The sequence below is a fragment of the Amblyomma mixtum genome, chromosome 3 (assembly GCF_055824585.1).
Source record: "Amblyomma mixtum isolate Tamu chromosome 3, ASM5582458v1, whole genome shotgun sequence".
NCBI classification, from domain to species: domain Eukaryota; kingdom Metazoa; phylum Arthropoda; class Arachnida; order Ixodida; family Ixodidae; genus Amblyomma; species Amblyomma mixtum.
Genome location: NC_143014.1, coordinates 7418813 through 7445745, shown reverse-complemented (window position 1 = coordinate 7445745; position 26933 = coordinate 7418813). Strand labels below are relative to the sequence as shown.

General features: G+C 47.0%; 1 protein-coding gene across 2 annotated transcripts in view; it reads right to left on the bottom strand.

Annotated features, from left to right (window-relative positions):
• Nucleotides 1–26933, bottom strand: part of LOC149349162 (heat shock 70 kDa protein 12A-like) — a 378995-nt gene that overhangs the window by 170764 nt on the left and 181298 nt on the right. For both annotated transcript variants that reach the window (XM_089578106.1, XM_089578107.1), the window contains 2 exons: nt 19266–19967; nt 18910–19086 (listed from right to left, as the gene is read on the bottom strand). In XM_089578106.1, coding sequence (XP_089434232.1) covers nt 18910–19086; nt 19266–19967 — 879 coding nt within the window. The remainder of the gene's footprint in view (nt 1–18909; nt 19087–19265; nt 19968–26933) is intronic.

Genomic DNA, 26933 nt, shown 5'->3' with positions numbered 1-26933 from the left:
GTGGATGCGTACCGGCAACGGCGCTGCCCGACCTCACAGCCCGCCGCCCAGTTCAAGGACGGTCGCGGGGGGAAGGCCGCGGCGCCTGCCGCTTGGTCTGCTCGCGCGCACACACGTACAGAAGGGTCCCTGGCCGAGGAAATGGCGTGTCGAACAGCGCCTCATCTTGTCTGCCGTTTCGTCTCCGCCATACTATTTTGATGAAAAAGCTGCCGTGATGGAGTGAGCGTTTCTAGAATACGAGAGTGCGGTATATTTCAATATGACCCCGTTATTTAATCACTGCTGTTAATTGTTTCCGTCGTGACTGTTCTCATATGAAATTGTTTTTGTTGAGCGCGTATACTAAGGGTGCTACTATAAGGGCCTTTAAAGAATTTATTTTTTGGGGGGGCTTTTATTTCAGTGTTGTTTTAACCTTACTCCCAGCACTTGCACTTTCTCAATCCTTTGCTCTTTGGAAAGTGTCTTTTTATCGGTATATGTTCTTTGTAGGAACAGTTTTTGATTGTTAAAGGACTTCGAATCAGGTATATTGCATTGAATGAGAAATTATGATTGTTACGCTTTCTTAGGCCAACTGTTGTAGGAACGAATTGCGCACAAAAGACATACACAGGAAAACACGAGGGAGACTGAAAGAGCGCAAACTATCAACTGGTGTTTATTGGATTCAGAGCCGCTTTATAGGCAGTGTGCACACGTGCCTACAAAGAGGGGAAGGAGGGGGTAAGGAGGCAAATCAACACTGCGCGACAATCCATCAAAACCGCTCCAAAAAATTCTTTTCCGCGTTGTACAATGAAACAGAGGTGTCACTCACACATTTATCACCTCTTGCCTTGATGTGGTATGCCTCTAGAAGTTCACGGGAAACTTTGTCATTACTCCTGCCCAGAATTCTGATATTATTTAGCAGTGGCTCACAACCGGTGCATGCAATGCAATGAGCAGGCAAATTCGCTCCTTCTCTATTCCTAATTGAACGCTGATGCTCCCCTGCGCGTTCATTCACGCAGCGTCCTGTCTGGCCCACATACACGCGACCACACTTGAACGGGATAAGATACACAACGCCCGTGGCGCATTTTACGAATTGTGCCGCATGCTTTATCACGCATGCTCTTCGTCGAGCGCCTTCGGCGCTGATCCTTGGGCACAACCCGGCGAGCTTACGTGGCGCCGAAAACACCACAGGGACGCCATGCCTTTTTGCCACTTTTTTTATGTTGTGGGCCACCTTGTGCATATACGGTATGACCGTAGTCTTTCTTCGCGGCAATCGCTCCTCGTTGTTGGCGCGGTTTCCTTTTTTTACCTTCCGAAGAAGGTTCTCGGCCACAGCTGAGATGACCTCGCAGGGGAAGCCGGCTGAAAGCAGCCTGTTTATCTGATTGTGAAAGCTGGTGTGCATTGCATGCGGGCATGACTTCGTCAGAGAAGATTCCAGGCACGAGCTAACTATGGCTCTCTTAACTATCTTCGAGTGGGCAGAATCATAGGGAAGAAGCCCTTTCTGCGCTCTCGGTGCGTAGTGCCAGCAGATGTGATGTAAACCAATCTCTAGGTTGAGATCTAAAAATTGCAACGAACCATGGTTCGGAAGTTCATGCGTAAAATTTAAACCCTTCCCATGACGTTTAAAAAGAGTTAAAATGCTATCCACTGAATGAGTGGGGGTCAAAGTTTTTTGTTTAGATAAAACAATTAGAAAATCGTCAACGTATCTAAATGCCTTAAGTACACCCTGGTTGCTAAACACCTGATTCAGGGATCGGTCAATAGCGGCTAAAAAAATATTGCAAAGGGTCGGTGCGACGCAGGATCCAATGCAAATGCCTTGTCGTTGAATGTAAAAGTCATCGTTAAAAGAAATAAAAGTGGCTTGCAAATAAAATTCTAGTAAGGAAATGAAGCTGTCTGCTGGCACACCGGCTGAGTTTCGAAAACTTACTTCACCATTCCTTTCAATACATTCTCTGACGGCAACAAACAATTCATCATGAGGCACAGAATAAAACAAATCCTCCACATCTACAGAGAATGCGTAGCCAATAGGAGCGTTGGATTTCAAAAAGCGCACAACATCACCGGAGGTTTTTGTGGCAAATGGGTCCTCAACTTGTAACCCACTCAGATGCTTCTGCAAATACTGGCTTATTTGGAACTGCCACGAACCCTTCTCACTAACAATTGCTCTGAACGGCACTGAGTCCTTGTGGGTCTTTGCGGTGAAGAAGACCGATAACGCTCTCTTCCTGCAATCAGTTATCGATCTTGCCAGCTTAGTTAAATCAAGATCACTGCACAGAGCCGCGGCCCTGCTCTTGATTCTTGTTGCACTGGGCTTCACGCGTACAAAGTTCTTAGCGATCGCTTGGCCAGCCTTTTCGTTGAACGCTTCTTCTCGTAAAGCGACGAACCCTCCAGTCTTATCAGCCTGTAGCAACCGCAGGTTGTTTTCCCTGAAGAAAGAAACAACACTTCTGGTCGGGTCTTTGGTGCGTTTAGTGTTCACTGTTCTTGTTAGAGCTTCTACTCCTTCCAGGAGGCACCTTTCACGATCTTCTTGTTCAACCTTGCTTGAAACACGCCGGTTAAGTGCTAGCAGGTCGTGAGCTGGGACCGTAGGCTCGTAGCTGTACTTTGGACCCTTGCTGAGTATACATGCAACTTCTTCAGGTATCGCAACGTCTCCCAGGACTTGAAGACCTCTTCCCTGGATTGGCTTGGACGAAGTTCTTAGATTTTTAGATCTCAACCTAGAGATTGGTTTACATCACATCTGCTGGCACTACGCACCGAGAGCGCAGAAAGGGCTTCTTCCCTATGATTCTGCCCACTCGAAGATAGTTAAGAGAGCCATAGTTAGCTCGTGCCTGGAATCTTCTCTGACGAAGTCATGCCCGCATGCAATGCACACCAGCTTTCACAATCAGATAAACAGGCTGCTTTCAGCCGGCTTCCCCTGCGAGGTCATCTCAGCTGTGGCCGAGAACCTTCTTCGGAAGGTAAAAAAAGGAAACCGCGCCAACAACGAGGAGCGATTGCCGCGAAGAAAGACTACGGTCATACCGTATATGCACAAGGTGGCCCACAACATAAAAAAAGTGGCAAAAAGGCATGGCGTCCCTGTGGTGTTTTCGGCGCCACGTAAGCTCGCCGGGTTGTGCCCAAGGATCAGCGCCGAAGGCGCTCGACGAAGAGCATGCGTGATAAAGCATGCGGCACAATTCGTAAAATGCGCCACGGGCGTTGTGTATCTTATCCCGCTCAAGTGTGGTCGCGTGTATGTGGGCCAGACAGGACGCTGCGTGAATGAACGCGCAGGGGAGCATCAGCGTTCAATTAGGAATAGAGAAGGAGCGAATTTGCCTGCTCATTGCATTGCATGCACCGGTTGTGAGCCACTGCTAAATAATATCAGAATTCTGGGCAGGAGTAATGACAAAGTTTCCCGTGAACTTCTAGAGGCATACCACATCAAGGCAAGAGGTGATAAATGTGTGAGTGACACCTCTGTTTCATTGTACAACGCGGAAAAGAATTTTTTGGAGCGGTTTTGATGGATTGTCGCGCAGTGTTGATTTGCCTCCTTACCCCCTCCTTCCCCTCTTTGTAGGCACGTGTGCTCACTGCCTATAAAGCGGCTCTGAATCCAATAAACACCAGTTGATAGTTTGCGCTCTTTCAGTCTCCCTCGTGTTTTCCTGTGTATGTCTTTTGTGCGCAATTCGTTCCTACAACAGTATGCACCAACTCGCCCAACAAGAAGTTCTTCTTAACTTAGGCCAACTCTTTCCCTACCTAATTGAACGTTAGTTCAATACCTGCACCTTTTCGTCTCCTGAAGATTTAATTATCTAGTAATTGTCTAGCGCAGTTAAGATTCCCTTTTAATCAGTAACAAGTACACAGTCACCACAGTTTATTCACTGATCACCATGTTATCGCTGGCGGTGCAAACTGGCACACTTTTATGCTGCTTTTTTCAGGAGCGAGAAAGTTCGAGTGGATGGAAGGAAGCGATAAGAGTAGAATGCCATTCGTACTATTTTTTTCTCACATTAAGCAGAAAAAGAAAGGAAGGCCCCGTTCCCTCGCCAGCACCTCTGTCGCCATCCACTGCCGATTCATGTCCTGTATTTCAGCATCTGCAGGGGGGAAAAAAGAAACGCGAACCTCGCGACGCCTGTGTACTTCGCTGTTCACATTTGTTTTCCTAGCACTCTTGCCTTGGTGGGAATAAAAAAAAAACTCTAGAGTCGTCTATGATTGTAACAAGAACAATGTGAGCGTCGTTTAATTACCAGCCATGTTGTAACGTTACAAGCGTTATGAAAATAAATGCGAAAAGCGAGTGCGTAGGTACTGCGCTGTTGGCATTTTTTTTATCGCGAGTGTGGTCACGTATGCATACCCAAGCTATAACTGCTGCTCTTTTTTTGTCTAATTAGGATAGCTCAGTGGTTACGGCGCTCGGCTGCTGACCCGAAAAACGCGGGTTCGATCCCGGCCGCGGCGGCCGAATTTCGATGAAGGCGAAATTCTAGAGGCCCGTGTGCTGTGCGATGTCAGTGCACGTTAAAGAACCCCAGGTGGTCGAAATTTCCGGAGCCCTTCACTACGGCGTGTCTCATAGCCTGCGTTACTTCGGGACGTTAAACCTCAATAAACCAAACCAAGCCTAATTGGGAAGAGAGCAACGGTATGCTTCATTCGCTGCTGTAAAAGCGCACCCAATTCGTATATGAGCTCCCCACAGAGCGACCGTCGCTTCAGCTGCGGTGGACCGAAAATGGGGCCGATCGGAGCTGCCGCGGTACTTTTCGCGCTAGAGTGACTGTAGCTGTCATTGGACAACTCCGCCCCGCGGGGAATTCCCGCGCGCGTCTGCAGCCGGCGGAGGGGCTTATTGAGTGGGGCTGGTGGATCAGCGCCGACATTTCAGCGTGCAAAAAGGAGAGGAAACGCGCGAAAACAGGGGAGTTCAATGGGAGTTCCACGAAACGCGTTAAAAAAATTCTTGCTGAAGCATATTTGTGAAGCGGCTTGCTTTAGCATCGGCATACCGGAACATTATTGACAGCCCCTCTCAGCGCCCCTTTAATGAGGGGGGGGGGGTGCATTTTTGGCTGACGTGTGCAGCCCATGGACGAGTTGTTGGTGAAGCATGTTGCATACACAGGGTGATCAAAAGTAAGCTTCATAGATTGCTTAAAATTAGGCACGAAGAGGTGCGTGAGATCCACCGCTGCAAGTAAGTTATGTGGTTAGCGGGACACAAAGTGCGGCGGTAATTTTCACCGTCAGGCACCAATTACCTAAGGTCTCTTAATTAACTTTTCAGTAACTGCAGTAAGCGGGCATATATGCGGGCATGTATTTAATGGAAACCAGAAGCAGTCATATTATTACAAAATTCAATGATGTTGTGAGATACGCGCCTGCAAATTTTCATTTCAGTTCGCATAATTACGCGCGTAAGTCCCCCTGAGGATCGGCCCAAAGGCCCGTGTGTTGCGGCTGTTGCGCGCGGAGTTTAGTCTGATAATCAGTCATGCACATTAAGCATGTTTCACAAGAAGGAGACGTTTATTGATTAGTGTTAGCCATTTCGTTTAGGCTTCCTTCATTAGCAGTTATCTGGTGAGACAAGCTCAACGCTGGCAATAAAATAGGGTTAGTAAACGTAGAAAAAGAGTTTAGTTTAGTTAGTTAGTTTATCGGGGTTTAACGTCCCAAAGCGACTAAGGCTATGAGAGACGCCGTAGTGGAGGGCTCCGGAAATTTGGACCACCTGGGGTTCTTTAACGTGCACTGACATCGCACAGTACACGGCCCTCTAGAATTTCTCCTCCAAAGAAATTCCAGCCGCCGCGGCTGGGATCGAACCCGCGTCTTTTGGGTCAGCAGCCGAGCACCTTAACCACTGAGCCACCGCGGCGGCACAAACGTGGAAAAAGAGTACAATGTAACAGAATGCACGGCTCATAGCAACAGAATAAAAAAAAGAGTAATCTTGCCAAAAAAAAAAAAAACCTTCAGCGTCGACACCGACAAAATTTGCTTCTTGCTTTTTCTGATAACAGTATGCAGATGTAATCTGTACTATAGTCGGATAGATCTCAGGTCCGCAGTGAAGCTCCGACTACATATTCAGGACTGCTGAACAGAATTCCCGCACGGCAAAAAGTAGCAATGTTTTTCTTGGTACCTAAATAACAATCTAACTACAAGAAAAAAAATATTCTGACCTCTAGAATTTTGTTACCTATTCTATAATATTGTCAAATACTAAAAAGTTGACTTCGCTTATCGTTGTAATTGGTCACCGGAGCAATTCAGGACGGTGATGATGATGACTCTGCTGGCCATCCCTTTGGATCGCGAGATGAACGGCACGAAACCGGATGAACGGTGCCTAAAAAATTTAAAACTCCCACTACGCTTCCGTGGCGTGTTTTGGGCCCCGTCACGGAGGGTGTTTGAACAAGCTTCCACTGCGAAAACAGAGCGCCATAGCTAGGCTACTGGATTCCGTCCATCGCGTCAGGTATGCAGCGCACAGTGGCTGTTTCTTTAAGTTGTATTCTGCAGTGGGATCCAATTTAAACACTGGGCCATGGCCCGTGGCATCCTGTATTGCTCCGCTGGCCATTCACAACAGTGGACAAAATGCTTTTCAATGTTTGACCGTATTAAAATTGCCAGAGGGGTCAAAATTCTTGAGCTCATAATTTCGCCCCGTGATTAGCTTTTTTATTTAGGTAAAAAGAAGAGTTTTAACAATGGTCTACTTTTTGTCACGGAGGAATTCCGTTCGGCGGACCTTAATGGGGGTAGAGCTTCAGTGCAGTCTTCAGTTGTAGCCGACTGGGTTATCCTCCGCGTACTTCAAACAATTCAATATTGCACTGTTCTTCAACATGAATTTTCTTTTTGATTCTGGCTTAGTTTTAGATGTGAGGGTTTTGTGCTCACAGAGCAGTGGTGCATTCGCAGATCGTCATCTCTTGTGAACGACTCTTGGCCAAAAGTTGGACTATATTAAATCATTTGAATCAACATGGAAGCCTGTTTTCTCTGTCGTTCCTAATGTCATGCGCAGAGTTACGAGGAAAAAAAATCAGAAATGGATATTCTTGTGCTACTTCTATTTTATGGAACAGCATCTGGTGCCATTTCAATCCGGTTGAAATATAGCAGCTTGGCTCAGAGTACTTTACGTATACGAACAAGATACATTAAAACACAAAGAATTAGCGACTTTTCACTCTTTCTTGGCTCTAGCTACTTTTACGTGGCATTCTAGGTAATTTTCCTTTGTTGTATTTCGGCAACACTGGCGAAGTTGCTTCGACATTGCTCTGTGAGTGACGCTGTCACATTCTTGTAGCATTGTCATAGGTCTACAGTGGCGTAGTTCTCTCATTCCGCTTCAACGAAGATTTTAGCGCCAGGATTCTTTCATCACGAAAAAAACTGTACTGTTAGGAACTTCTCTGGCGTGAAGCCCTATTTCATCCCTCTCGTGGTTAGAACGCCCCAAGTGCACTTCACTATGCAATCATAAATCAAGGGTCGGACATTGGCCATCTACGTACGCCCGAGCCCGGCAGCGCGCCCGCAATTTCAAGCCCGGGCCCGGCGGAACAGCGCATCTTCCGGTCCGAGCCCATGGAGTTCTCTAGAGGCCATTGCATGGTATGTAAAGGGCTACTAAATATCAGGACGTCGCTCAGCGACGAGCCTCAAAGGAATGTAGCCGGAAAATGACTGTATTCGCATTCTGTCACTTAAGCTGCATTTTTCGCCCGATCACGTCTGCTTGAACTTCGAACCAAGAGACAATAAGGCACTTTCACCGCAGTAGTCAGCGCATTCGAATTTAGTAAAAAGAAATATGGTCCAGGCCATCTTCAACAATGCGTTAATGAAGTCCTGCGGGCAGTCTTGAGAAGAGTTTCTTAAACCAAGCCCAAAGACTACTCAATTCCGGGTACCCGGCCTCACTCCTGTCCTCAGCAGTTGAGAAAACGTTAGGAACTAGACAAGGAAAGACCCAAACCTCAAGGGATGGTCGGGTTCCCAATAAAAAGATATCTGCAATGCTCTACGTCCACCAAGCGTCCATAACCTTAAAAGAAGTGGAAAAAAGGCAGCGGTATACGTTATTTTCTCTGCTTCTCACCGTTTTTGTAGACTTTGCAGATGGGCCAATGGATCTGGTGTAAAAATTCCAGAATGCACAACTAAGCACCGCGATCCATTCGTGCTCATCGGGCGTCGTTCATTCTATCTCTTTGCCTTTCGGCAGGGAGTACATCGGCCAGACAAGGCCCATCGATAAGAAAATATAGATCATAAAGCTAAGGTTGACAATAAAAAGTTCGGTAATTTCGGCATCCACTGCGGAGATTGCAGCCCCTGCTGATGCCTCTCCCCGAACTTCAAGAAAACAAATTCTGGCAAAGAGAAAAAATCAACTCACCCAAGAAATCATAGCCGCCACTATTAACAAGCTAACAGATGAGTTCGTTAGCTCACCATCAGTTTCCCTTTTAGAAAAAGAGTATTCATTATCTTCTTGCTCGATATGGTTCTATGCAACCTTGTGGTTTTCGGCTGTCATGTTTTTTTCGCGCCCACTTTTTACGATCTTTCCCGTCTTAATTTTCTGCCAACACATCTAGTATCTCAGCATAGGTGTTATCGCCATCTTGTTTTCGTGTTTCATTGCTTCGTTTTAGGCCGGGTTGTCTATTGAATTTCATACATACGTGACTAACTTCATTTCTTGTTATCATTATCACCAGCGTTTCTGGTTGTTGGTCTTAATCGGTTTTAGCGCTTTTAATTGGGTCATCATTTATGCGTGTATTTCTTTTACTCGTTTCTCAGGCTTTTCCTGCTGTTTTTTTTTAGTTTAAATAAGTTGTAGCCCGTTTATTTCTGTCACTTTATTCGTAAGGCTTTCACTACATTCCTGTTTTTACATCTCCTTCATTGTCACTCGTTTAGCCGTGTTGGTTGTTGGCTTCATTGAGATCATTTTAGATTTGCTTGATTAGGCTCTCTGTTTTTTGTTTTTCCCCGCACCTGTTCCCCATCCGTCCTTTTTTTCGATTGTTCGGGCTGCGCTATTGTTTGTAGGTGACAATGATGAAAAGGTGGCGTATGTGTTGGTTCTTTCCTTGTTTGAACTTATGTAGAAAGGGTGCGGATCGGGTGCCTTGCGAAAAAAAGTTGTTGGCCCAGTTGTGTGTCGTCCTTGTTCTCGTCCGTTGTCTGCCAGCGCTGCGTGTCTCAGAGTAACACCATCTGCCGGGCTAGTTGGTTGCGATCCATATGTATCAGCAGCGCGAACACAACACAGGAAGAAGGAGGAGAAGATAGTACAGCGCTCTGTAGTATCTTCTCCTTCTTTCTGTGTTGTGTTCGCGCTGCTGATACAAATACATGTGCCTCAGAGTAGTGGGAGTCATGCTGCAACTGGGATAGCCCAAGCCTTCCGAAAGGAAGGACGTATCGATTATGCGCCCATTCACTGCCGTCGCAGACAACTGAAGAAACGGACAGAACTAGCTTTGGTGTCCCTTCATTACAGCTGCTGGCTTTCGCTTTCTCCGATCGCGAAGACTGAGAGACAGACATAGTTTCCGTCTCACTGCCAGTACAAGTTCACGCCATCTCTGACGAGTGACAGAAGGTGTAGGAGCCACATTAGTGTATTGAATAATATTTTCGTTTAAGCATTTTTCCGGAAAATCAAGGTTATGTGTGTCGGAGCGTCATTGTGTGTGTTGACAGCCGGCCCGTGAGTTTCTATTCACAGATACTTTTTTGCCGCAATTAATTTTTTTCCGGGTTAATTGGAGATACAAGCGAGAGGCCCTGCATTGGGCGTAGTAAGGCTGATGATGATGTTGATGAGATCCCTGGGGGTCCCGGTGCATCGGTCAAGCGATGCGCCACTGCCCTGCGATAGCAGGTGCCAGCACTCGGGTTCTTCTTCCCGCGCAACCAATGACTAATTTAAATGCTACGTGCCACGGTGGGCAGGGTGTCTGACGATCACGTAACCTGAGTAAATTTTCCATTCACGGTTAGCGGCGCCGCGAGCTCCTTGACGCCATTGCGTTAAAATGTGTGGAGCCAATGAATCATGAACTTAGAGGAGTGAACTTGCCCGTCTTGCGGCGAACTCTAGGATACAGTGAAAGCGGAATGTGTGAGGCCGAAGGCAGAATGTGGATCTTGTAAGCGTGCTTTACAACCGCTCGTCGGGTCCGCGCACATATTCAAGAGGTTTGCACCTGTCCGTGATATCTAGACAGAGTTAGCTCATATTTTTATTACTGCTTATAATGACTTCCCTGCGGTGAATCAATCTTTTCTGCAGCTCCTGGCTGCCAACATTAATACTGATCCCTCAGTCGACGATAAGCGTTAAACCCCACATTTATTTGCGTGCAAGATAATCTCAAACCATTATGGTAAGAGACGCACCATGTTTGGCAGATTGCAACGAGAAATGACGCACGTCACGTGTACGTGGTACGAGTGCCCATGCGCGGAAAAGTAGCGGGGCCCGCGCTAGAACCACAGCAGTCAAGTAGACCGACGCGGCAACTGGACTGTTGGCGCTGCCGTGGTAAATCTGGAGAGCTGTGCAAGGGACTTGACCTTTGCTTGACCGCGTTTCTGAAGCATAGAGCACCACAAACACTGCTATTACCCGCTGCGCAGAACTTCTGTGACGAGCACACATGGCGATGAGAGCACAGCGGGACTTGTGTGATATCTGACTAGTTCGGTGCATTTCTACGGTTGTTTCTTGTGCATGTTGCCTACTTTGCGCAAACCTTCTCGCTTCTCATCAAACTCAACAGTGATAACGATGAGCCCACGTATGGCTACGCTGCATTCAGTTTGGTCACTGCGCTCAGACAGAAGAGGATAGAGCAGGCTAGTCGCCCACAGTACAAAACAGAGCGCAATGTAACCTGCCGTTTCCGCGACATTAACTTTTCTCGCCTTTACAGTGGGCACAAAACGCTGATAAGATTCCATCATAAGTTTTGACTGTCGCCAGCACCGCGACTGAAAACGAAACAGTCTACACAGGGTCGCGAATGAATAATGTGACCGTGCTTTCAGACTTGCATTTATTTTCTCTCATAAACGGCAAATTCAAATCTAGCATTTAACTGATCAGCACTCCAGGTTACCATCAGCATGAGATTGGATGTTGCGTTGAACGGGAAAATTAGTAACTGCCAAAGTGGTGCTGGTTGGTCATTCGAGATATCTTGTTTAGCACGGAGGCACGGAGTCGAGGCACTTCGAACAGAGAGGAGAAGCCCAGCGTTTTTGAAGGAAAACTTCCGCCAGCGTAGTTTTGGTGCGAAAGCACTACTTTACGAGGTCGAACCCAACCAAGACATCAGTGGGCGCGGCGGAACCAGCGTAGGCATGTGGTCTCACAAGCTTCTCTTCTGCCTTGTGCAGGTTTTCTTGCCCAGTTCTGCCGCATCAACGACTGCAGTAAATGGATCAGCAATCGACACGTGTTCTCTGGCTGCACCGTCACCTTTGGAGCCTCTTCCTTTTGATTGTCCATTCCCGCGTGACATCAAGCCTGAAACGCCACCTAGCCACCACGTGACCTTGTACGAATCGCCTTTAAAAGAACGTCAACAAGAATTTGTCTTCAGTGGGCGCGGCGGAACCAGCGTAGGCATGTGGTCTCACAAGCTTCTCTTCTGCCTTGTGCAGGTTAGTACCGATTACTGTTCTGTTAAAAGTGATTGCCGCTGTCTTCTGGTCCTGCCGTGCCCACAGCAATTCGTTGAAATTGCCTACAATGCTTTTTGTATGTGCAAACTGCATCTATGTGGAGACGTTGAAACTAATCCCGGTCCGGATACTAGTGAAATGCTGAAAGAATTACTTAAAGGGCAAAAAGGCCTAGCCACTGAAGTAACTGCTTTGAGAGAGCAACAGAGCAATATGGAAAAACTCATGAATGATATGAGACTAAGGTTTACAGCCTTGGAGAAGCAGACAAACAGGATTGACACTCTAGAACAAGCAATATATGAACTCCAGGCGAAAATAACTGATTTAGAAGACAGGAGCCGCCGCTCAAACCTTATTGTTTTTTGAGTAAAAGAGGAACCCGGGGAATCTGAGGCTGACTTGAAAAAGAAGGCTGTAACTGAAGTTTTTGCAGAAAAGCTTAATGTATCTTGCAGTTCTGTGGGCACAATACACAGGCTGGGCAAAAAAGCAACAAACCGCCCTGTAATTGTGTTCTTCCAGGACTATAACGAAAAGCAAGAACTCTTTAAAAACTGCAAGAAACTAAAAGGCAGTAATGTTTCAATACAGAACGATTATTCACAAAACACACTTAGGAAGCGCAAAAACAGAAAGGGATGAAGGAAAAAAAGTTACCTTGATAAATGACAAGCTGCGAATCGAAAAAATGCTTTACACCTGGGATGACAGCGATAACAGCAGAGTTCAACTCGGTGATAAAACCAGTTATCAAAGCAGAGACTGACTTTCACAACCTCGTGTTAACGAATTTCGCTTACTTAATATAAATGCACGTAGTATTGTAAATAAATCGGAGGCTTTGGAGGCTATCTTGTTGATTCACAATCCACACGCCGTTGTTATAACCGAGACTTGGCTGAGAGATGATATTGATGATGAAACTGTTTTCCCCCGCTCTTATCAAGTTTTTCGCCGTGATAGAGCAACACGTGGAGTGGGAGTTGCGGTCCTGGTGAATCAAAACACAGAGGCACACACGTTTCAGCAAATAGCTAACCATGAAAGTGTGACTTTAAAGCTGTCGTACGGGGGTAGATCGTTTGTGCTTTTTGCTGTATACAGACCACCTGATTCACCACCTCAATATTTATGTGATCTGGCCGATCACATGTCTAAATTTCGCCGTGATAAAATATACCTTGTCGGTGATTTTAATCTCCCAAATATTGACTGGAATAGTACCTTCCCTAGTACAAACAATGACATAAATGCTTCATACATGTGTGATATTATGCTGATTCATAATTTGCAACAGGGAGTTAAGCACCCAACGCGCATACACGGTGAAGCTGCATCTATTCTCGACCTAGTCTTTCTCAGCCAAGAAACAGAACGTTTTACTGTTTCAGTTGAAACTGGGTTATCTGATCACTGCATGGTGGATTTTACTTGTCCCATTCAACAAAATGTCGACAGTGAACCTGCAAAAATTATTTCCGTGAAAAACTTCTCCAGAGCTAATGATGAAAGTGTGTTAGACTACTTCAGCTTACACTTTGACATGTTTCGAGAAACTAATGTTGATGAACTCTGGAATAAATTTAAAGAAATCTGTATGTACTGCATTGATAACTACATTCCTAATAGAACAAACAAAACGTGTAAAAAACTCCTTGGATCACGCGAGAAATAATACATTTGAAAAGAAAAATCAAACGTCTGAAGCGTGGGGGTGCCTGTCGAAATATAGTTAAAATACATCAGGCTAACTTCACAAGCGCTTTACGCCAGGCTAAACAAAATTACTTTCAGCATAGCCTGCCAAATTTTCTTCGTGACTCACCACATAAGTTCTGTAAATTTTTATCTAAAAAGAAAAAACAATTACGCGCACTTCATGTCAAGGTGTGCAGCTTGCTGATAAATCGCAAATCCCTGAGGCATTCAATAAGTATTTCAGAGTGTGTTTTCCCATCATGGTTTATTTGTTCAACCCAGTACCGTGTCTCCCAACTCGACCCCCGACATTGTTTCTTCATCTAGCGTATTCTCCATGCTACTCAACCTCAAAACTAAAGCGTCCGCTGCACCTGACGGGATACCAAATATTTTTTGCGCCGTTATGCAGAAGCCATCACAGAGTTCCTGGTTGTTATTTTCCGCAAATCATTTGGAACAGGAAACATTCCTTCCGACTGGAGGAAAGCGCGGATTGTGCCCGTGCTGAAAAAGGGTGATCCTGCCTTGATTGCTAATTATCGTCCCATATCAATAACTTCCACATGTTGCAAACTTGCTGAGCATATCATAGCTAACTACATAACTACATTTCTAAACGATAACAAGGTACTTACCCCCCATCAGCACGGGTTTCGAAAAGGCTTTTCCACTGTCACTCAGCTAACTTCTGTCATTCATACTTTTGCAAGTGTACTAAATAGCGCTGGTCAAATGGATGTTATTTTTTTAGACTTCAGCAAAGCCTTTGATGTTATTTCTCATGACAAACTAATTTACAAACTTGAACTTATTGGTCTTCCTCATTTCATAATTCGTTGGATTTCCTCATACCTTTCTCACCGCACACAATTTGTTTGTATTGATGATTGCTATTCAAACCACCTGCCGGTCATTTCAGGCGTCCCACAGGGAAGCGTCCTCGGACCTCTCCTCTTTTTGATATATATCAATGACATTATTAACGTTATAACTACCCCTGTTCAAATTAGATTATTTGCAGATGACTGCGTTTTATTTCACCAAATTACTTGCCAAGATGATCAAGTTTTAATAAACTCCAATCTTCAGAACATACATACATGGTGTAATAAATGGGACATGAAGCTAAATTTAGAGAAAACCGTATACATGACGATAACTAACAAAAAGGCTTCCTTCTCATTTCCTTACAATATTTCATTTCACCTTCTGACCGAAGTCAGCGAGTACAAGTATCTAGGAGTTACAATAACGAAAAACCTTAGCTGAAATAAATATTGTAGCGTGCAACGCCAAAAAGAACACCCGCGCAGAGACGAAAAACCTGCGGCGGTCTCCTAGTGGTTCGAGCGCGCGCGAGAGAGCCAACTAACTTCTTCCTCTTCTAGCGCATGCGCTACTTCTGTCTCTTCTTCGAATGCATGTATCACTGCCCCCCTCTTCTGCAGCATCGACACGATGCGGCTGGGAGTGAAAAGTCAGCGAAAGGGTAGAACACAGCTGCAGTGGACCGCAGTTCAGTCAGGTAGCCGGTCGTGGTAAGGCTTCATGCGAACAACGTGTACGACTTCAGTTCGGTGCGACCGGCGCGATGAACAAGCTGTCGGGGCGGGAGCAACTGCATAAGTCACATCACTGATGCGGCGCACTACTTCGTAAGGGCCGAAGTATCGGCGCAGCAGCTTTTCAGAGAGCCCGCGGCGACGAACAGGTATCCAAATCCACACAAGGTCGCCGGGAGCATAACTGACGAAACGGCGTCCACAGTTGTAGTTAGTGGCGTCAGCCTCCTGTTGACGGTGGATGCGCAGGCGGGCCAGTTGACGCGCTTCCTCAGCACGCTGAACGAAGGTATCTACGTCGATTTCAGCGTCAGAGTCGCAGTAAGGGTCGACGGGCAACATAGCATCCAACGGAGTGGTCACCTGGCGACCGAAGACAAGCTGAAAGGGGGTCAGTCGGGTTGTTTCCTGCAGGGCGGTGTTGTACGCAAACGTTACGTACGGCAGAATGGCGTCCCAAGTTCGATGCTCGACGTCAACGTACATTGATAGCATGTCGGCTAGTGTGCGGTTGAGTCGCTCTACCAACCCGTTTGTCTGCGGGTGATACGCCGTAGCACGTCGGTGGCTCGTGTGCGTCAGAGTCATCACGGACTGGGTTAAGCGGGCCGTGAAAGCAGTTCCCCGGTCAGTAACAACAACGGCGGGTGCTCCATGACGCAAGACAATGTTGTGGACGAAGAACTGCGCCACTTCAGCAGCAGTGCCTTTGGCAAGAGACGTGGTCTCAGCGTACCGTGTGAGGTAGTCAGTCGCAACGACTATCCAACGCTTTCCAGACGAAGACTTCGGAAATGGGCCAAGGAGGTCCATGCCCACTTGATGGAAAGGGGTCTTCGGTGGATCGACGGGGTGAAGAAATCCGGCCGGTTTCAATGGAGGAGTCTTCCGACGTTGGCATTCACGGCATGTTTTGGGAGTAACCTGGAGTAACCGATGGGAGTAACCTGGGCCAATAATACTTTTGTCTAATCCGCGCGAGTGTACGGCTGACTCCAAGGTGGCCGGCGGATGGTGCATCATGACAGGCACTCAAGATCTCAGACCGCAGCTGTGATGGTACGACAAGTAGGAACACTTCTTCGCTGTTGGCAAAGTTGCGCTTGTAGAGAACACCAGACCGTAAAGTGAAGGTGTGAAGCCCTCGAAGAAAAACACGCGGAATGGGAGCTTCACTGCCTTCGAGGTAATCGATGAGCGGCGCCAACTCCGTGTCCGCCCTCTGAAGCTGCGCCATTTGGGTGGTACTAACAGAGCCCAGGAAAGGAAAATCATCGGTGGTTTCTTCGGTATTGATTGGGATAGTCGCGCGCGACAGACAATCCGCATCCTGATGCTTGCGGCCAGACTTGTAAACTACTGTTAAGTCGTATTCTTGCAAGCGTAAGCTCCATCTAGCCAAGCGTCCTGAGGGGTCTTTGAGGCTCGCCAGCCAGCATAAGGAGTGGTGGTCGCTTACCACACGGAAGGGTCGTCCGTAGAGGTACGGTCGGAACTTGCAGATGGCCCGTATCACTGCAAGACATTCTTTCTCCGTCGTAGAATAATTGGTCTCGGAGCGCGTAAGTGTCCGACTAGCATAACTGATGACCCGTTCTGCACCGTCTTGCAACTGGATCAGTACTGCACCAAGGCCAACATTGCTGGCCTCAGTGTGGATGTCCGTGGCAGCATGCTCGTCGAAATGGCCGAGTATCGGAGTGCTTTGCAGACGGCTGCGAAGCTCGACAAATGCAGCCTCTTCGTCGGTCCCCCACAGGAAGGGCGTGTCGTCACGGGTCAGTGCGTTCAGCGGTTCCGCGATTTTCGAGAAATCTTGAATAAAGCGCCTATAATAGGAGCACAGGCCTAAAAACCGGCGAACGGCCTTCTTGTCAGTTGGGCGTGGAAAACCTGAGACGGCAGCAGTCTTGTCAGGGTCCGGGCGAACACCTTGTGCGCTGACAACGTGACCAAGAAAGCGAAGTTCCTCAAAGCCAAAATGGCATTTCTCGGCTTTGATGGTGAGTTGCGCGGATTTGAGCGCTTGTAGCACAATGCGCAACCGCTCCAAGTGTTGGTCAAAGGTGGGCGAAAATATAACGACATCGTCCAGGTACACCAGGCAGGACTGCCATTTCAAGCCGGAGAGGACAGTGTCCATCATGCGTTGGAAAGTGGCCGGTGCTGAGCACAGACCAAATGGGAGCACTTTAAACTCATAGAGGCCGTCAGGCGTCACGAAAGCCGTCTTCTCCCGGTCTCTCTCGTCCACTTCGATTTGCCAGTACCCGCTTTTAAGATCCAATGACGAGAAGTATCTGGCGTTCCGCAATCGGTCGGTCGCAATCGGTGGCCTCGTGGCAGAGCGCCCGCCTCGGCTTCGGGAGGTGGTGGGGTTCGACTCCCGCCACCGGCCGGGTACCCACCGGTTTTCTCAAAATGGGTACAAGCTATGGCCCGGCCTGGTGCTCGGCTTCCTAGGGCTGCATTGCTGGGGAAAGGAGCCTGCGCCTTCAAATCCCGTCACTGTGGGCAGAGAGTCGTGTAGACAAAGCAAAAAGAACACCCGTGCAGAGACGACGAAAAACCTGCGGCGGTCCCCTAGTGGTTCGAGCGCGCGCGAGAGAGCCAACTAACTTCTTCCTCTTCTAGCGCATGCGCTACTTCTGTCTCTTCTTCGAATGCATGTATCAATATGTATCAAACGTATGCTCCTCAGCCTTTCGTAAACTCTGCTTTCTTAGATATAAACTAAAACTTGCCCCACCTGAACTTAAATAACTAACCTACTTTTCAATAATAAGACCATCACTAGAATATGCGTGCACCGTCTGGGATCCGTACACTAAACGTAACATCGAGGCCCTTGAAATGATTCAACGCAAAGCCGTCCGTTTTATTTTTTCAAAGTATCGTGTAACTGACTCACCAACGACCCTCATGCGAACTCACGGTATCGAAACATTACAGCTGCGCCGGAAAATTCAGAGACAAACTACTTTTCTTACTAAAAAACCATAAACTGTCTATGAATGCAGACCCCTTCCTTAAACCTAACACTACGCGCCAAACACGAAATCATCATACACAATCAATAACCCCTTACAGTGCTAGGATTAACGCCTTTAAATACTAATTTTTTCCACGCACCATTGAGGAGTGGAACAGGTGTCCGCCAGATCTCTTAACCAGAGCTGATTCTTTTGCCTCAATGTTTTCTTCACAGCATTTAATTTGAGAGCCATTTATTTCTACGTTTACTTTTTGTATTTTGCATCTGAGCCTTGTATTTATTGCTGTATTTTGTGTTACAATTTGTGTTTAACATTTTTCAATTTTGCTAAACCTGTTCTTTTTTGCATTTATTATGCATTCGCCCCTCCTGCTTGGGCCTACTGTAGGCCTGCAGTATGTTCTAAATAAATAAATAAATAAATTAAACTCAGTACAACTAACCAACCAAGAATCCTGTGGCTTCCCTCACCTTGAGGGTGCATAAATAAAGTATTGCCGCTGCTGAGCTTCGAGCCCTCGGCGGCGCGAACCGAACAGCCTCGCCGCCCAATGCACGAGAGCACTATCTTATCACCGCAGCCGACCACATTCCCTCTCTGTGCATCGCTGTCTTCGTCAATTTCCACGCTCAGCCAGATGTGCCCAGCAAAGCAGAACAATCCGAAGCACATCTAGTTCGTCAAAACCCTACCACCTTTCTTTCTTTCCCCTCCATAGCAGTTTCCCCAAGTAGCTCAAGTAATTGGCCCAATATTGGTAATGCACTGCAAAACGCTGTGCCTACAAAGGAAACCATCCCTTTCCAATATTGGGCCTGTGCTGGTTACCTTCGTGCACATCTCACCTTCCCACTTGCGCATCATGTGCACGTTGTCCGGGTCCCTTGTGAAGCTGAACGCGTAGCCACTGTACGTTGTGCCGAAGTCGATGGCGACCACCACGAAGTGCGAGCCCGGCTCGAGCCGGCTCGCCGCCACGCCGCTGCTGGCGGCCGTGTCGTCGGTGTGCCGTGGCTGGTCCACTGCGCGATACGGGGCACAGCCTGCTCGCAAGTGGGCCGCCAAGTGGAGCACAAAAGAGGGCGCTTCCGCCGCACCAATGACTTTAGAAAGGAGTGCTAGCATCGTCGGAAATCAGAGAGAGAAAGAATGTTTCCGTGTGTGGGCTACTGTTGTCCTTGGAAGGCACATTTCGACTTACCCGGCATAACGCAGATTTCTCCAGCCTCGGAGAGCTCCCTGCCCGGCTTCTCAAGCCCATTGTTCGTGGCGCGCGTGATTTGGTCCTCTTCCTGTGCGCCGAAGGCCGCGTAGGACCTTTTGTTGGAGCCCGGAAAGCAGACTTCCTCGATGAGGTTGTCGCTCTGCACGTCTCCCAAGCCTCCTCGCTTGGGATACACCGGCGGCGGGGGCCCAGGAATGGACAGGTCTAGGTGTTGGATGACCTGCAGGGCGTCTTGGTCCAGACTCGCGTCTTCTGCAGCCGACACCTTCTTGAGCGCCTCCTGAACGACGGACGTCCTGTATAAACTCGAGAGTGACCTCCTTCGGGGCGAGTCCTTGCTTGCCAGCCGAAAGGCTGCCGGAACTCGCGGCTCCAGCATCGTCTGGCAGAAGTCCTGGAAGTTCTCGCTGAGAACCTGTCGCTGCGCACGCACGTTGGGGTTCACGCAGTGTGTCACAGACTCGAGCGGCCGGCCGAAGCTGCAGAGGGCTCGGCTGTGGGCGGACAGCCTAGGCCGTCGGTACCCCAAAGGGTCCTCCCGCTGCGTCGTCAAGTCGTCCCGGTAGAGATAGGCAGTCTTGCTCTGACATGTCGGAATAACTCCGAACACGGCACCCTGCGCACACTCCTGGCTGAGGACGGCTTCATAGGCCTGCCGCCTGGCCCCCGACTGCAGGTCTGCAAGAAGAAGGAACGCGGCATTCTCTCAGACAGCATCCACGAAAATCATCGGCATTATTCGAAGAATCCATCCACCGATATTACATGCATCTCATAGCTATGTACGAAGTATTTTTGAGAGGCACGTGTGTTCCTTGCTATTTGCTATTTCTTGCCTGCTATTTCTTTTGTGTGTGTAAGAAGTGATTATCGCACATGCTGTGGAATTGGCAGCATTATGGCGCGTTTTGTTTGTGTGTTGTTTATTTTTTCCGCTTAGTTGTGGTGCAGAGGGTTCGCCGTAAAAGGCTGCTTCTCGTGAGTATACTTGTGTTTGCGCATTGCTTGGGGTCTGCTGTGCATACTGCACCTATGTTCTTGTTGCCATGGGATTGTGCGGAAAACAAATGTCATTTGAGCGCCACCCTGTATCGGCCCCAAAAGAGCTAACACCATGATTGAATGAATAAATGAATGCATGAATGAATGAATGAATGAATGAATGAATGAGTGAGTGAATGAATGAATGAATAAATAAATAAATAAATAAATAAATTTCTGCATGCACCAGCAATAACCCGGTTATCATACAGCCGAGCGCCAGATGCCTCAAGTGAAGTCCGCATTCGGGGATTCCCCAAAACCATTTGGGATGACACCCTTTCTGCTTGGAGTTGTTGATTGTCGCCTCGCCATTTTCTCGCCGTCCTGGATATATTGGTGGAGCGTATATGCGGTGTTCCTGGGTTCGAGACTCAAGGAATTTGTCTCCAACGATGAAGCTCATTTGTAGCCCCATGGTGGTTGTTAATGTGTAGCTACTGCCTTAAATGAAATTTATTTTACCTCGACGGAACCAAACCGGGTTAAAACTTTTATCCAGGTTCTGAAGTGAAAATTCCTGTTTATTACGATGGAACTCATTCCGAGGTATACTGATCTGTATTATATAGGTTAAAAAGAATGTGCGGGGTTCAAAATAGAAAGAACATTTTTTTTTTCAGGAAGGGACTCTTAGCCGCGGCGGACTTCGGTTGCTATTACAATCATAATAATCAGGTGCTGAATAACTAAAGTTCACCCATAATTTTTACTGAACACCGTCCGGTGAAATCGAGAGTGTGACGGAAACACGTCTGGCCGGGTGGATACATTTCAAAACACAGAGACGCCGACCAGTAAAATGAAAATTGTAATTGACGTTTCGGCGCCCAGAACGGGGGCCTTGTTCACAATCTGAACAATCTGAATCTGAATTGTGAACAAGGCCCCCGTTCTGGGCGGCGAAACGTCAATTACAATTTTCATTTTACTGGTCGGTGTCTCTGTGTTTTGAAACACCGTCCGGTGGCTGGGAGTTCGAAGCCACGGACAAGGCGACGTCATATACAAGTTTTCGAAAGAAGCAAAACGCCGTTTTCTAAAGGTCGTCAGCGCAAGAAAATTCGGCGTTTTTTTTCGCGTTGCAGTCAGGATTCCCTTAAGTGCTCACAGCTCTAATCCCGGCCAACTGTGGCATGTTGGTGTGCGAGGACACGGCATGGAGGATAATTAGTAGACTGCAGAAGTGGCTGTAAATTACTGTAATGAAATTACAGTAATTGAATTACTTTTCTTGCTAATTTGTAACGTAATTCATTACTTTTATGATTAATGTTTACTTTGGAGGAGGGATGAACCAGCAACAGCCAGCGAAAGGGCGCACGCAGAGTGCCGCCTCGGTGGAGAGTCCTGCTGCGCAACTTCCAGCACTACAGGGCGGCCAGAAGAGCTCCACGGCAGGCCGCATGGCACCTATAGACGCGCACTGCGAGTGATTCCCTCTAGACTGCTTCATGTGCCTACATTGCCACCTAGCATGCAAGGTGGCGCTGTCGCGAATCGGCCGGCTTTGCTGTCTCATCTTGCTTGGCACCAGGTTTTAAAGGTTTTAAAGCACCCTATGTCACCAAGTATGTTACAATATACTGCCAAGTCCCCGGACAGACATCAAGTCTCAACTGACATGTAACAAACTTGGTAGTGAGTTTTCAGGAAAAATAGCTTCTGTGGCCGGATCCATAGCCCCATTTCTAACCCAAGGGCAACATAGCCGACATCGTCACCGCGAGATGAAATTTATTTCTGCCCTTCAGAAGGACTCAACTGAGCAGCAGAATGGGCAGCGTATCTGCGCCCAGGTGCATTTCAGGGGCGATGAATAAGTGGTCGATGATTTAAGCGGAGGACGCATTCTTCAAACTCAAGAGGGACCTTACATTACGCGTTGAACGATGAACTTCTGATTGAAGAATGATGCGAGAAATTATACAAATTTTTCGACTATGCTGACTTAATCTACACGAGCAAAGCGGCTGTTCAGTGGACTATTGCTACCTTTCTTCAAAGAGGGGCGAAATTTGAGGGGCGCTTTGAGGGGCGCTTTGAAGTTCAGTGGCAGTGCAAAGAAATCGGAAAATTCTTTAGGTACTATGACCAATACGCCATTTTTTATGCGTAGAAATGAAAAAGTAGCTTAAAAGTAATTCTCATTACTTTCGGGAAGTAATTGTAATATAATGTCATTACTTTTTGTGAGGAGTACTTTGTAATGTAATTTCTTTATTTTGACAGATTTCTAAGGAAGTAATTAGTAACGTAATTTAACTACTTTTAAAAGTATTTTTGCCATCTATGCTAGGCTGTCCACAGGAACGGAGATCAACTATACCCCATCTCGGAAGTTCCTTGCAGGATTAGAGAAGGTAGAAACCTCATTAGCCAATCAGGCGAGCGCATTAAACGTGCTTCTCCCCGTCTTGTCGACAGATATGGTTAGAAAAGAACCTAAATCGACGCTATCGACGTACCATAAGCGTATGCACGTTTACGTGCGCTAAACACGAGCATTTTGCAGGATGTTACGTGACATTTGTATCTTCCGTTCAGCGTATGCAAACGGAGACACAACTATACGCTTAGTCCAGTGGCGCCATCAGGTTATTAGAGTGGGAGCTGGACTAGAAGCGGCATAATCGTCACTCTAAATAAAAAAGAAAGCATATATATCACTCTCATAGGCGAGATGAGATGAAGTGGAAGCACATTTACGGACGTACTGAAAACGGCAGTTACAACTACGGATTCAGTTCGAGGTCCAGCTTCGAAGGGGCCGCTATTTTGGAAACGATGTTTGAACAAGAGTAGCGCACGCTAAACTCGAAAAAATGCTTACGTAACGCGAGCGTACGTTAAGGCTCAATATAAAATGGCGTTTCGTGCATGTGCATTTTAAAGGGACTCTGCAATGAATCAAAAGTCATTTGTAAACGTTTTCAATCCTTAGAAATGATGCTAAGAAGCATTCACACCAAGTATGAGTCTTCGGAACTGAGCCGACAATTTATTATGAATTTTTAAAAACCGCCTTTTTTAAAATTCGCGGGCCGATTGGTGTCTTCGTATAGACCGACTTCGAAACCAAAATCGGGAAAATAGACGTCACTAGTCCCGTGATGTCGGCAGGCCGCCACACGTTGTCATTCGCTGGAGCCACGGCAGCCACGACGTCACGGGCATGTTTCCGGCAGCCGTGAAAATCGTCTGCTCGAGCCGCCGCGCAACCGCCTCCGGCAAGCGCGAGCCAAGGCATTACCTTCACGCATATGTTTTCAGTTTACCTGTGCCGCCTCTTTCTGTCGGGAGTTCGGGAACCACTCGCAGTGCCTTTGTCGCAGTGACAAGCAAAGAAATCCGACGTGCGCCGCTATCCAGGAAGGCGAAGAGAGACCGGAGAGACGCTGCCGATGGTGCTGCTGGGGTGCTGGGCGAGGTTGAGTGCGACAACTGAAAGTCGCAAACCGAACGTCAGCGAATGACGTATTCATGGGCGGGGCCCAGTCCCAGAGCTGTTTCCTTTATTTTTTCTTGGTGCTCCGCGCGTACGAGTTGAGGGGGGAGAGGAGGAGCGTGATTTTTAATCGCCTATCACTTCGTTGTTATTGATGCTAGCTCAAAAATTCTTGCGCTGGGTTGACGAGTGATGGAATGCCTATCTCTCGTCTGCTTTACGTAATCGCAATTAATTTACTGCATAGTCCCTTTAAAGCCCGCTGTCCCATATGCCGTTGTATTCTGTAGCGTCGGAATATCGCCTGTACACTCATCGCACCTTTCGTAGTGCTGTAAGGAACTACTGAGATGTAGTATACATTAGAAATGTGCCGTATATCCCTAACATACAAGACTTAAGTGGGCAGAATTTCTGTGTCTAATTAAATGAGAGATGTTTTGAGAGCTAATTCCCATCCCAGGAATAATTGCTGTGCTGGGATAGCTTCCTTTGTGTAGTTTTTTCACACTGTAGAACGGGATAGGCAATAGTGAAAGAGGAAACTACGATCTGGTATTTTGTTTTCCTACACCGTCTTTCGGCATGGAATCGAATGCGCATTTGATATGCGAAATATGGTGTAAATCTTGTAAAAAAGAATGCGTTTTTGGGTACTTACGCAGGCAGTTGAGAGCAGAAATGTGGAGAGGAGGTGTGTCTGAGTGCAGCCCCCGCTCGCCATTGTATAGTAGCACCTCTTTCACTAAATACGATCGCACCAAAGCCTGAGCCGGAATGGGCAGCTACTTTTGGCTGATGGTATTATACAAGAGGCGTTCGCGAGTCCATCAGACTAACCGCGACGGGCATGCAAGGAGAGAACAGGAAGTGGGCGTAGAAAATCCCCAATGATGGGAGTAAAAATGCAATAGACTTGATACTAAACGCTCACCCTGGCATCGCGCAGGATGTCGAGGTCATTGGAATGGTGTCGGATTAGCCTAGATTTGAAGAAGGAACGGAAGAAACTAGTGAAGCGGAAGTGCATCAACCAGTTAGCGGTAAGAGGGAAAGTACGGAAACTGAGGATTGCGCTACATAACAGATATTTGGCTTTCAGTGAGGCAGACTATCTTAATCTTCAAACAATGAACGATAATCTCACGGCTATTATTACAGACTGTGCCGTAGAAGTAGGCGGTAGGATGGTTCGACAGGGTAAAGCTATATCAGGAGACGGCAGATTTGATTAAGAAACGCCAAGGCATCATAATCATCAGCCTCATCTGCCTGACTATGCCCATTGCAGGGCAAAGACCTCAGCCATATCTCTCCAATTAACCCTGTTATTTGCCAGTTGAGGCCACCGTATCCCCGCAAACTTCTTAATCTCATTCAGCCACCTAACTTTCTGCCGGCCCTTGATACGTTTGCCTTCGCTTGGAATACAATCCGTTACGCTTAAGGACCACCTGTTATCTTGCCTTCGCTTTACATGCCCTGCCCAACTAGCCCATTTCTTCCTCTTGATTTTTATTTATTTATTTATTTATTTATACAATACTGCAGGCTGTTCAGGCCCAAGCAGGAGTGGGATAAACATACAGAGAACTCCGACGACCAGAAGAAGACGACGCCAACAGCAGAATTCAGTAGAAGGGATGTAGTAAATACAGAGCATGAAAATAAAACAAGTCGCAACAAACAACAGACAATATTTAACGGTCAAGTACTTGTTCAATGGCGGAAAGCACATTTTCGGATACAAACACATGAGGGGGTAGGTTGTTCCAATCTTCTATAGTTCGAGGAAAGAAATAATATTTAAAGTTATTGGTGCGGGCAAACAAAGGAGATAATTTATGCGGATGACAATGCCTTGTTACTCTAGTTGTTGAAGGTTTCATATACAATGAAGGGTCAAGACGGAACTGAGAATGGTAGAGTTTAAAGAGGAATTTAATTCTTGCTAGCTTTCTCCAGTACTCTAAAGGTTTGATGTTGTTGATTCTCATTAATTCAGATGGGGAGTCATGTCGACGGTACCGGTTATAAATGAAGCGAAGTGCTGATCTTGGAATCTGTTCAAGTTTGCTAATGTCTTTTTTAGTGAAAGGGTCCCAAACCTCGCATGCGTACTGCAATCTAGATTTGATCAGAGTGTTGTAGGCCAGAAGCTTTACATGGGAGGGGCAGTATTTGAGCCTGTGTCTTAACTGGCCGAGTTTGCGGCGTGCCGAGGAGCAGATATTGTTAACATGAGCGGACCAGCTTAAATGTTCTGTAATCGTTACGCCCAAATATTTAAAACAGTCAGTTTGAGTTATGGGGATCTGCTTGATAGTGTACTGGTGAGCAAGAGGAGACTTTTTGTTTGTGATGCGCATGAAAACAGTTTTATCTGGATTCAGCTTCATATCCCAGCGATCACACCAACTGGAAACAGCATTAAGACTTTCATTAAGCACAGCCTGATCATTGCTATTTTTAACAGCCTTGAAGAGCAAGCAGTCATCCGCAAATAATCGAATACTGACGCTTTCATGTATGACGGAGGTTAAGTCATTCACATAAATTAAGAAAAGAAGAGGGCCTAGGACGCTGCCCTGCGGGACACCAGGATTGACAGAGAGGACGTCGGAATGGTGCCCTTCGAAATCAACAAATTGCTGGCGCTTATCAAGATATGACGATACCCAGTCAACTACAGTTCGTGGTAAACCCAGCTTTTCAACTAGGATGTCATTAATCAGCGTTTGTTACCTCACCCACTCCGCCCGCTTCCGATCTCTTAACATTACACCTACCATTCTTCTTCACAAAGCCAGCTTCGTTGTCATTAGCTTAAGCTGAACCCTCTTTGTTAGCCTCCACATTTCTGCCTCATAGGTGAGTACCGGTAAGATACAGCTGTTGTAGACTTTTCTCTTGAGGGATATTGGCAAACTGCCATTGATGATCTGTGAGATCCTGTCATATGCGCTCTACCCCATTTTTATCGTTCTAGTTATTTCCCTCTCATGATCCGGATCAGCGGTCACTACCTGCCCTAAGTAGACATATTCTCTTATAACTTCTAGCACCTCGCTACCAATTGCGAACTGCTGTTCTATTGCTATACTGTTGAACATTACTTTGGCTTTCTGTATGTTAATTTTTAGCCCCACCGTTCT